The 11,045-nt window shown below is 30.3% G+C and overlaps 5 protein-coding genes across 7 annotated transcripts in view; 3 read left to right on the forward strand and 2 right to left on the reverse strand.

Annotated features, from left to right (window-relative positions):
- Positions 1 to 2,244, forward strand: part of LOC108684535 (sodium-coupled neutral amino acid transporter 9-like) — a 12,415-nt gene extending 10,171 nt beyond the window's left edge. The window contains exons 4-10 of the mRNA XM_018188912.1: positions 379 to 536; positions 629 to 793; positions 872 to 928; positions 1,014 to 1,187; positions 1,352 to 1,554; positions 1,633 to 1,737; positions 1,834 to 2,244. Coding sequence (XP_018044401.1) covers positions 379 to 536; positions 629 to 793; positions 872 to 928; positions 1,014 to 1,187; positions 1,352 to 1,554; positions 1,633 to 1,737; positions 1,834 to 2,244 — 1,273 coding nt within the window. The remainder of the gene's footprint in view (positions 1 to 378; positions 537 to 628; positions 794 to 871; positions 929 to 1,013; positions 1,188 to 1,351; positions 1,555 to 1,632; positions 1,738 to 1,833) is intronic.
- On the reverse strand, positions 807 to 5,564 carry LOC108684534 (protein FAM173B). 3 transcript variants are annotated; one of them, XM_018188909.1, is made up of 6 exons: positions 5,493 to 5,564; positions 5,201 to 5,346; positions 4,949 to 5,121; positions 3,010 to 3,198; positions 2,746 to 2,899; positions 1,686 to 1,758 (listed from the first exon to the last, which is right to left on the reverse strand). In XM_018188909.1, exons 2-5 carry the CDS (start codon positions 5,262 to 5,264, stop codon positions 2,747 to 2,749), a joined length of 579 nt encoding a protein of 192 aa, XP_018044398.1. In that variant the 5' UTR covers positions 5,265 to 5,346; positions 5,493 to 5,564; the 3' UTR covers positions 1,686 to 1,758; position 2,746. The 3 variants fall into 3 exon arrangements, with proteins under 3 accessions (XP_018044399.1, XP_018044398.1, XP_018044397.1); XM_018188910.1 differs by lacking the exons at positions 1,686 to 1,758; positions 5,493 to 5,564 and adding an exon at positions 807 to 904 and having other exon boundaries at positions 5,201 to 5,472; XM_018188908.1 differs by lacking the exon at positions 5,493 to 5,564 and having other exon boundaries at positions 5,201 to 5,472.
- A 251-nt stretch (positions 5,565 to 5,815) lies between these two features.
- On the forward strand, positions 5,816 to 8,124 carry LOC108684470 (ribulose-phosphate 3-epimerase). The gene is made up of 4 exons (XM_018188796.1): positions 5,816 to 6,270; positions 7,079 to 7,186; positions 7,261 to 7,482; positions 7,822 to 8,124. The coding sequence occupies exons 1-4, from the start codon at positions 5,965 to 5,967 to the stop codon at positions 7,945 to 7,947; spliced, it is 762 nt and encodes a 253-aa protein (XP_018044285.1). The 5' UTR covers positions 5,816 to 5,964; the 3' UTR covers positions 7,948 to 8,124.
- On the reverse strand, positions 8,110 to 9,505 carry LOC108684469 (putative methyltransferase C9orf114 homolog). The gene has a single exon (XM_018188794.1). It carries the CDS (start codon positions 9,280 to 9,282, stop codon positions 8,167 to 8,169), a length of 1,116 nt encoding a protein of 371 aa, XP_018044283.1. The 5' UTR covers positions 9,283 to 9,505; the 3' UTR covers positions 8,110 to 8,166.
- A 1,399-nt stretch (positions 9,506 to 10,904) lies between these two features.
- The window catches only part of LOC108684504, a 2,766-nt gene continuing 2,625 nt past the window's right edge, over positions 10,905 to 11,045 (forward strand). The window contains exon 1 of the mRNA XM_018188850.1: positions 10,905 to 10,917. Within this exon, the coding sequence (XP_018044339.1) occupies positions 10,905 to 10,917 (13 nt within the window). The remainder of the gene's footprint in view (positions 10,918 to 11,045) is intronic.

Below are 11,045 nucleotides of genomic sequence, written 5' to 3' on the forward strand. Positions count from 1 at the left end.
ATTCAGTTAACGAGAATTTATAATAATAAATAATAGCAAATATGATAAAAATATAATGACAATTATAAAAGTGTTAAGAGGGTTAAGATATATAAAAATATATTTAAAAATATAATCATTAAATATACACACAACTTTATAATTGTACTTCTCATACCTGATACTGAAAATAGCACTGATCACAACTTCTTGTACTCTTCTAGGATTACAAGTTATATTTTGATGATTATATATATATATATATATATATATGAGTGTATATATCTTTTATAACTCTGATCTTTGAATAAAGATTATATTAAAACAAATTTTTTATTATAGATTCTGTGAAAATTACATATGAAAATAATACAAACCTATTTCATTTTTATGTTTTAGATTTTCAATTTGGAATACAATACTGGGATCGTCATTACTGACGATGCCATGGGGAATTACGATGGCCGGATTCTTTCCTGGAATTATCCTCAACTTACTGATGAGCGGATTATGCCTGTACACTGCTTATCGTCTCGTAGTTGCACATGCATATCATGGTAAAAAACTCTTCTATCATAAAACTTTTATCATAAATCATAACATATAATATAATTAATAATATTACGATTAATAATAATATTACGATTAGGTGGTGGATCAGATGTAGAAGTTTTAGACTTGTGCCGGATATATCTCGGCAAATGGGCAGAACATATCGCTAGAATCTTTAGTATTGCCGTATTGTTGGGCGCAACTATAGCTTACTGGATATTAATGGCCAATTTCCTGTATAATAGCGTCAATTTTATTTACGGTAAATTCTCGTCCTAACATAAATATAAGATATGTGTTCTCGTGAACTATCTCGGAAAACAATATTTTCATTTTGCAGATAGCATAGCTGGCTGGTCAACACATCGTGTATCTGAAAACATTTCATATAAAGAAGGTATATATACATGTATAGATACAAAGTTTTAATTTATTCCTCGAGAATAATGTCTCCACTGAAGTTTTATCGTTTCGATTTACAGTGTTGTGCCCGAAAGAGCAAGACAATAATACTATTGTAACTTATGAAAAAACATATGATATGCTGGGACCAGCATGGGATTTACGAAACACAGTGCCTATGTTTTTGGCCTTACTAATATTTCCTCTTTTAAATTTTAATAGTACGACATTTTTCACAAAGTTTAATTCCCTCGGTAAGTATACATATATATGCATCATTAGCCATTTTTAATACCATCTAAATATATATACTTTTAATATCTTATTGTATATACAATACAAAATTGTGTGTACAATTGTATATTCTGATTAAAAATCTGCTATTACGAGATATAAATTTTTAATATGTATCTTACAGGAACAGTGTCAGTTATGTATCTGATTATCTTCGTTATAATAAAATCAGCATCGTGGGGCATCAATATGGATCAAGTCGAATGGACAATAAGTTGGGTAATACGGCCCACGTTTCCCGCACTTACCGGGCTATTAGCAATGTCATTCTTCATTCACAATATTGTAATCAACATAATGCAGAATAATCGCAATCAAGAAAAGAATGTTAGTTACTTTAAATCGTATTTTCTTCTTGTATATTGATCCCTTGCAAAGAGTAAATAGAAATGATTTTATTTTTAGGGAAGGGATTTAACCATAGCATATTTCCTCGTCACGTTAACTTATATCATCATTGGAGTAGGGTTTTTTATGTGCTTCCCCCTGTCTAAGTCGTGCATAGAAGATGTAAGTATGCATAATATCTTTCTGTAAAAACGATAAAATATTCAATATGACATTATAATTTATGTGTTTTCTAAACTAGATCTTATTTTATTATAGAATCTACTAAATAATTTTCAAAAATGGGATGGCCTTACGATAGGTGCTCGTATACTGTTACTTTTTCAATTAGTGACTGTATATCCTTTACTCGCGTATGTACTACGTATTCAATTACTGTCATGGATATGGAAAAGAGCGTCTAACAGAAGCTTAGTGCTCTTCATTAATCTTGTATTAGTTTTTATATGTATCATTTTCGCGACGTTTGTACCTTACATCGGAACTATTGTCAGGTATACTGGCGCTTTAAGCGGACTTATTTACGTTTTTACTTTCCCGAATTTACTACATTTATCCATTTTGAAGAAAGAAGGAAAACTAGGTATATGTTCGATATTATTTCATTTAGCTATACCTGTTATCGGATTTTCAAATCTCATTGCTCAGTTCTTTATCACAGATCATTAATCATATAATTAAAATCTTATAGACTATGTATATTGCATTTATGTATATAATACTTAATATTAATTATTTATAAATGCAATTACGTACATATCATTATGCATTTTAAAAGAATCCTATAGTGTTCAAAAATTCTACAACATCTAAAAAAGTAGATATAAATGTAATAGATAGAAAAACGTTGGTGCAAAATGCATATTTATTGCATTGAGTAGTCCGTTATAATAACAGAAACTTATGAGTTGAAAAATGTATTAAAAATTTAAGCTAACATGATAGAGATTATATAAGTAGGTCAGAGCTGTTTCATAAACATAACAAATGACATAATTTATTTAATTATTCACGGCACATTAATCTAGGAATAATACAAATTTATTTTCTTACTGTAAATACAAAGATCGTTAATGTTGTATGTACTTTAATAAACACATAATAGTATTAAATACACAACAATTATTTTGTATTATAATTTATTCAATCTAAGTATATATCCTTTGTTACCTTAAATTTGCTGAGATATCTTGTAAACCCAAATGGTATCAACTCCATGTCCAATCGTCATAACAGGATGCGTGTTAGGAAGAGGAAATCTACATGCGATTACGAGGGAATCTTTGCGCAATTCGCTTTTAAATTTTTTTTCAATATCTTCCATCTGTAAAAAAGATGATTTCTTGATATACATTTTTTTCTCGAAGATCATGATGAATATTAAGGAAAAATTATATAATAATTTAAAATTATAAATAAAAAATTATAAAATACCATTTGATCTACTCCAAATATAACGATATTATCATATTTTCCTAGGTGATGTTTCCATAAATCTTGTTTGTGAAACGCAGTGTCGCTCGATAGACCGTTAATCAGTGCTTGAAGCTTCGAATACCATACTAGCCAGGTATTTAACTCGATACCATAGGCTTTAAAGCCACGTTTTGCTGCTGTGAGAACCTATTTATAAATTATCATTTGTTTCGATCGTTGGAAGAGAGAAAAAGTTTATCCCTGTTTGACATTTCACGGAGTATGTCTCTTGCGTATAGGATTACCAACTGTATTTTTTTAAGAATATTCTTTTTAAAGTTGTTTAATTAAAATTTTATATTTATAAAATTATATTAATAAGAGTTGTTCATAAAAATTATATTCCAGAAATTTTATTTTATTTTAAATATTTACATCTAATGTACAAAAAAAATTATAATATATATAATATATATAAATGACTGACTGGACCGATGTTAAGATTTTAAACAAGGAAAAAATATTATAAATAAAAGGCTAATCTCTGAAATTGAACTTGCTGCAACGTAGAACAATATACGTTTTCAATCTTCTCAAGGCAGAAAAAAAGTACTAGTTATTACCAACATTAATTATTTTGAAAAAATAGTTCATATGTGAAATTCTATACATGAAAAATTCTGATGTATGGAGTATTCTATACACTTCCCACAAAAGCCTTTGATACCCAAGCCTTTATTCTGTATTTATTTATGACTCTAACAAATACGCTCACTTGTTCTTTATTAGTTAAGACTTCTTGGAATAAACGTTTTATCAGACATAAATGTGCTCTATTTGACGACTCATAAGACCTTAAATTATAATGTAAGTTTTTGAGCAGTAAATTGAAATATCCATCGTGCATTTAATATTTCAGTCTGATATTTTAATATTGGACTATAAAAATATATATTCTTCTAAATAGAATAGACGATTGAAGATTTTATCCATGAACAATTATTTTTGACATTACACTCATGACATATCATCAGTTTTATAAAGCGTCTCATTTATATACATCAAAATATTAATTATATACATCAAAATATTAATTATATACATCAAAATATTTATATTATCAAAATTTAATGTAATGTTCCATATTTAAATTTGTATTATTTATTTGTTATACTGAAGATGATCTAAATTGTGGTCAAAACATTTATAATTGCCAATTATTAAGTCTGTTCTTTTTAGCTTTTGCATCAGTTCATTTTTCTTCCTTTTTCCTTCAAGAGGAAAAAAGAAGAAGAAAAATGAATTAGTGCAAAAGTTCAACTAAAAAGAATAGGCCTTATGTTACACACAAGTTTTACATGTTACCATTCAGTGTTGACTTACATTGGCTTGCATTTTTTACTTATTTTAAATATATATAAAAAATATATAAAATTATATTTTTTTATGTGTACATATAAGCTATTTTTTTTAAGGAGATTTTGGATGCTTTCCAGTGAGAAACACAGATGATACAATATAACATAGTGAATTATTATATCCTTTTTGTTTGTCAATATTAAATAAAGCTGATCACTGTGATATATTGTAGATTTATTTTCTATGCTGAATACATTTTTAAAACTTAAAATGAACCAGATATTTGGTATTTGACAAAAACAAGAAAGAAGGATTTAGTAATCTAGTTCATATAGGATAGTTCGTATAGAATAAAAAACAAACTTTGTATCTCTTTCTGGAAAGCATTCACTGCATTATCTGTGTCTAGCTGGAAAGTACCCAAAATCTTCTAAAAGGAAAGCAATTGACATAAACGTCATTCTATTCTCTCCTTGACATTCAATAAATAACAAAAATAAAATGACACTTGTGTCGATTATGTCTCCTAAAAGAAAAGTAACCACAACATTCTTTGCTTGTAAGTCAATAACTCAAGTGACTGGATTATCATACTTACAATACGTCCATCGCCACTGCCGAGATCAATCAAGGAGCCGGAGCGGCCGTTTAACGCTCGAATAACATTCTCTATTTGTTGATGCGTAGCTGGCACGTACGGTAAACATATCTTGCGAAATGCAGGACTGATAAATGGAAAACACACGACACTAATCGCTGTTGCAATCCCGCCTGGCGACACGGAGAGAGCTTATTGAAATCAGCGCAACTGATTAATTTAAATTCAATAATAAAAACAATATTAACGAACCTGTAGCGGCAATAAAAAATAAGCCAATCTTCGATGGTTTTCGTGTCTCGATAGAAACCTCCATTTCGATATGCTCCGTTAATGTAATTTGTTTACATTGTGAAATAAACTTATTTCAAATAAGACTTAGTTCAAATAAGAGCGTTCTATAAATGTCAAATGTGAAATTAAGCTTAAAATCATGGTTTTATGATCAAATTTCATGTCCCAGACAATTGTTTGATTTCATTCATATTTCATGGGTTTCCACTTTTCAGTTTCCACGTGTTAGCAGAAATCAGACAAGACTAACCTAATCATGCATGCTCGTCAGTGTTGCTGTTTTTGATAATTTTTCATTAATTTAGTGATTTTTAAGATTTTTTGGTGATTTAATAAATTATTTTCTTTATTTGATGAATTTTTATTATCAGCGTCCTCTACTCCTTTTATTATATATGTTCTTATTTTCAATTGCTCATTGGATCTAAATATTGGACCATATTAATATGAACCAATCAAGAATCTTAAAGTTGTGTTTTCTGGCTGAACGCAGTCAATCTATATAATTTATAGGAATTTTGGGGCCTTTTAGTGAATTGTGAAGCAGGGATTTAGTGAAATTATTTTTTGACCAACATGGCACTGATGCTCATATTGATTTATGTTAACTGTTAAGCAATATAGATTATCACCAGATACATGAATCTCGTGTATTACTCGTTTACGTAATACGTATATCACGCTGAATACTTTTTATTTTAATTTATCTATGTGTAGAACACATGTGCGTACGTATATTTTTTTGGGAGCAGCTTCGTGGAACATTCTCATCCGCGCACATTCGGAACGGCATGGCAAAGAATTTGAGTGCAAAAATTGGCCCCTCAATTTTGAACAGTGATCTGGCGCAAATTTATGAAGAATCGCAAAAGTTATTGGATAATGGCGCGGATTACTTGCACCTAGATGTGATGGACGGTCATTTTGTTCCAAATCTAACGTTTGGTCATCCGATTGTCAAGTGTCTTCGTAATAAAATAAAAGATGCTTTCTTCGAGACACACATGATGGTATCCAAACCGGAGCAGGTATCTCTCTTTTTTAATCCTGTTGCTTATGTTTGAGTAGTGATTTCTCTCATATACTGTGGTGTACATACAGTTCATATGGGACTTACAGTTTAACATCGATTTCGAACAATGAAGTTTTTGTTTAGAGAAGTGTTCTTAGTAAGGATACTCTCGATGGGTTGTCTCTTCCTTCCGAGAAGAGAGTGAAAATATTTTAGTTTTACCAGAAATCAAATCCGACATCTCGAGCATAACAGAATCAGTATGCTGTCTATTCTGCCACACTCGCTGTCAAGAGATCATTGGCGTTTTTTCGTTATGCAATCAGAAGCATGGCTAAGATTATCTTTTGATTTTTTAAGATGAAGATAGCTGATAGTTTTTGGTTGGATAACGAAAAAAACATACCAGGTGTATGCGAAAGTTAAACAAGATTTTCCTGCAAGATCAGAAACTGCAAGATAACATGTTTAAATTTTATAAATTCAGAATGCGTTTTTTATGTATAAAAGCCCACTTTTATCTCTGAAATTCTGTAGTATGCGTAACGTAAATTGTAAACTATAACATGTTAATGCACTAACATTGTCATAAGCACGTTTTAAATATAGGTCTAATAATTTATTGTAAAATGAAGTAACTTTAATTTGGTCAAAATTTTTAAAGATATCTAGATAGTATATATATTCAAAATCAGGATATAAGACATCTCAAAACTCATATTTCATACTTTTAAAACTGTATTATATTAAGATTTTGACATACATGGGCATTATTAAAATTTTGGCCAAAGTGAACTTCATTTTACAGTTTGAAATAATTACAGTGGATCAAACCCATGGCTGATGCTGGTGTAGATCAATATACATTCCACGTGGAGCCAATAGAGAATGTTCCTTTAGTTTGTAGGAAAGTGAAGGAAGCAGGAATGAAAGTTGGTACTCTTTACAAAAATTAATATTTTGTTAATATTATTACATTTAATTAATGGAATCAATTAAAAAACAGGTTGGTGTGGCACTCAAGCCAGGAACGCCTGTGGATGTGGTGATAGATTACGTGGATTTAGCAGACATGATTTTAGTGATGACTGTGGAACCTGGTTTCGGTGGACAGAAATTTATGGAATCGATGTTAAAAAAAGTTGCATGGTTAAGGGAGAACTATCCTGAACTAGATATTGAAGTTGATGGTGGAGTTGGACTAGCTACAATTGAAGTTTGTGCAAAGGTGCAATTTGTCAAAGATTACTGCAATATATAAATAATTCAATCAGACGTTGACACATGTAAAACTATAATACTGACCTCGATTTATTCATACTATACTAGATTTAAGCATATTAAAAATGTTATATAGTCTCAATGCAATGGCATAATATAATCAATGAAATAATACATTTTCTATTAAATAATGTGACAGTCATTATTTCATATAAAATATTTGAGTTTCTACAATTAAATTTATTAATTTTATGCACAGCAACTTTTAGTGTGTACTAATCTAATGTGTGATTGTGTGAATTTGCTATAAATCATTAATTATTTTCATGTTAATATTACTTTTTAGGCTGGTGCCAATATGATCGTATCAGGCACATCTATTATAAATTCTGCTGATCAAGCTAAAGTAATAAGGACACTTAGAGACACAGTAAATTGCTATTTGGGACACAATCATTCAACACAGCGGTGACAACTGAGGATATTGTAAATATACAAAGCATTTCTGCGATAATAAATAAAGATTTGGCATTTTACAACTTACAAATTTTATACAAATGTATAAAAAATATATATGTATACAAAGATTTATATTTTTGAGAAAGTATCAATTAATGTAATAAAATCCAATATGATTTTAGAAGACAAATGTATTTATTTTATTTGATTATTTCTATCATTTATACAACTATTATTTTTCTAAGATTTCTTTAGCTACTAATTTAGTTCTCAATTCAGCTAAAGTCAAGAGAATAGCTTCTTCCGTTCTAATTGTTCGTGAACCTTGCTGTGGGCACGTATTTATATATTTATCAAATACTAGAGACGAATCATCAATGTTTAAATATGGATCCACATCTATGGCAGCTTCTAATCCAGCGAGACCTCCAAATACTATGAGACAGTGGTGATACTTTAAACTTTTTGCTTTTATCTCATCGATCGATGTTCCCTTATCAGATGTTCCAATCATTAAATCATATCCTTCTTTATATTGACAATTTGTCAACACCTCTGTTAGATTTTTGGCTAGTTTGACATTGTAGCCCCAATAGATACCAGTCTCTGCACGTGGCATGTTAGGTGGTACAATAATACCTTTCATTTTCTTCCGATTTGGTTGATCAGATGGTATTTTCACTGTCACCCTTAACCCAGCCATAAGCACCTTATCTACATGAACTTCATTTAACAATCCTACATTCACTTGAGAACCTCTGCCAGCCTTTATAGGCTTATTGGTAACTATACCCTCTCGATATAAAAATTCATCCTCCTGTCTTAGATGATGTGGCGCGTCCAATGGATTTAGCACACCCGCGTATTGTAAGTCCTTGTGAATTGGAAAGAAGTACTTTCTCAGATATTGTGGACACTCGAGATATTGTAATATCCTGGCTAGTTGTAGACATCCGAGCCTAGCCTCACCCAGCATATCGTCCTTTTTGACCTTCCTCTTCTCATCCTCTGTGATCTCGCCCTTGTCATCGAACACCACGATCTCATCCACCTTGTAGATGCATGCAGCACGTGCAATTTGTCCTGCCAAGTAGGTACGTAGTTCTGGGGATTGCGCATTATCAAGGATCGACCCAGGTACTGCTATGCTGATGGTACAAATGTCCCTCCGCTCATATTTCGTATTACCTTCTTCTGTATACTCCTGCGCCTTATTTTTTGATTCTTTTTCGAGATCTTCTTTCTTCATCTTCTTTGTCAATTTTTCCTCCTTCCATTGTTTTCGAAATTCCTTCCGTTTACGATTGTACTCCTTCCAATTCTTTACTTCAGGCTTTGCGGCTGACATTATTTCTTCTTTGAAGCTCGTTCCCAATTCAAGTAATCACGATGAGAGACTTAACCTCAAAGCACTTTAATAAATGCATACAATATAATTCAGAATAAAAACAGCAGAAGAATAACAAATGATACTACATTAAAGGGATTGTTATTTTTAATCGTAAGATATTATAAATCTTATTTCAATGATTTTTATCAGAGAGAAGTGAGTTTATCAGAGATAGAACGTGCCTGCGTTTTATTTTTGTGAAGATCCTCTCTTTCTTTATCGAATATTGCAATAGCTGTCGATAGTCACAATGATTGTTTCGATACTTCGAGAATTGCAATAGCGCGTTTCGATAGACTTTGAATCGCGTCAGTCAGGAAACTCGCTCTACATTTGTCTAAAAAGTAAATCTCACGGGTAAAAGATCTTGTAAAATAATCAAACGTTTGTTATAATGTATTAAATTACGACTTAATTAGATGTGATGGAAAAAGATATAATCTTGTTCCGGTGAAGACAGATTTGATAAAGAAACCATCAGTGTACTAGGATAAGTTAGATAAATAATTTAAGGACGGTATTCATAGTCAGATCAATCTTATATTCAATCTTATATTCAAAATCGTCTCAAGACAGTCTTAAGAAATCACGAACCAATCAGAGGACCGTATACTAGCGTCTTAAGACATTACTTATTAAGATTATACAATCTTGAAATAAGAACGGACTATGAATAAGTCCTATCGAGCAAATTCGTATTTAACTTGCGAAAGTGTGATACATTTGAATTGCACAATAGGAACAACTCACCGATTTCTCAATGTCGGTCGCTGTGACTGGATTTAAATCAGCTTGGCTTTGCTGAAAGTGATCACTCATCAAATTACATCGAGACTTTGAAGCGTCTAAGTAGATCGATTAAAGGTGCAGTGCAATAAAACTGTTGGAATGCGGAAAACTGAACGTAAGTATGTATTTATCATCCTAACAAAATATTATATAGACAGTATGATATAAAATGTCATATAATATTATATTTCTTTAAATTTTAATTTTATGAAAGTTCTCAGAATTCTCCAATTATAATGTATAACATGTAAAGAGACACAAAATCTTCATAAACATTTTTTTTTATTTTTGCATAATGTGATTATATAAAAATTTATATTAATATTTATATCATATAATATATGATAATGGAATAATGCATATAAAAAGATGACATTAAATGATAACATCAATAAGACGTACATCATTGAAAAGTCATTTAACTATTTAAGTTATTTAAATATTTATGATAAAAATCTAATATTTGTGTAAAAAATAATATTTTGTTAATAAATATTATTTATAAAATATATATTTATGAAAAAAGATTAAAAAATTTCTAGATTTTAGTGAAGACAAACTTCCTTTCTTGAATGAAGATAAAAACAAGGTCATTGAGCTTCCGTATGTATATATTGAAGATCCGATTCGTAGCATTCGACACCACAGCCTGATGCTTAAGGGCACCGCAAATCAATTAAGGAGATGGCCGAACGATCTTTTCAGTTCGTTTATGGCAGCGTGTCTTGTCCTTCTCAGTTTTATTTTTCTTGCTTTTGTCACGGCGATATTTTGTTCACCCATAACAAACAATGACAATTGCTGGTACTAATAATTATTAGTAATTATAATTTAATGAATTAATATTTTTAAGAAAATCACTGAAAAAAGAGATGAAATTTTTATTTTCGTAAAATAAATTAAGACAAATAAAAATAATTAAATTAATTTTT

Source organism: Atta colombica, unplaced genomic scaffold, assembly GCF_001594045.1.
Source record: "Atta colombica isolate Treedump-2 unplaced genomic scaffold, Acol1.0 scaffold135, whole genome shotgun sequence".
Lineage (NCBI taxonomy): Eukaryota > Metazoa > Arthropoda > Insecta > Hymenoptera > Formicidae > Atta > Atta colombica.

Excerpts from the sequence above, each read along its gene's own strand:
- LOC108684534 (XM_018188910.1), bottom strand. The coding sequence starts at position 5,264 with ATGGAGGTTTCTATCGAGACACGAAAACCATCGAAGATTGGCTTATTT. Across the intron at positions 5,122-5,200 it reads ATTTTTTATTGCCGCTACAG|GCGGGATTGCAACAGCGATT; the intron begins GTTCGTTAATAT and ends CCGTGTCGCCAG. Across the intron at positions 2,900-3,009 it reads TATTTGGAGTAGATCAAATG|ATGGAAGATATTGAAAAAAA; the intron begins GTATTTTATAAT and ends TCTTTTTTACAG.
- LOC108684470 (XM_018188796.1), top strand. The coding sequence starts at position 5,965 with ATGTGCGTACGTATATTTTTTTGGGAGCAGCTTCGTGGAACATTCTCA. Across the intron at positions 7,187-7,260 it reads TGAAGGAAGCAGGAATGAAA|GTTGGTGTGGCACTCAAGCC; the intron begins GTTGGTACTCTT and ends ATTAAAAAACAG. Across the intron at positions 7,483-7,821 it reads CAATTGAAGTTTGTGCAAAG|GCTGGTGCCAATATGATCGT; the intron begins GTGCAATTTGTC and ends ATTACTTTTTAG.
- LOC108684469 (XM_018188794.1), bottom strand. The coding sequence starts at position 9,282 with ATGTCAGCCGCAAAGCCTGAAGTAAAGAATTGGAAGGAGTACAATCGT.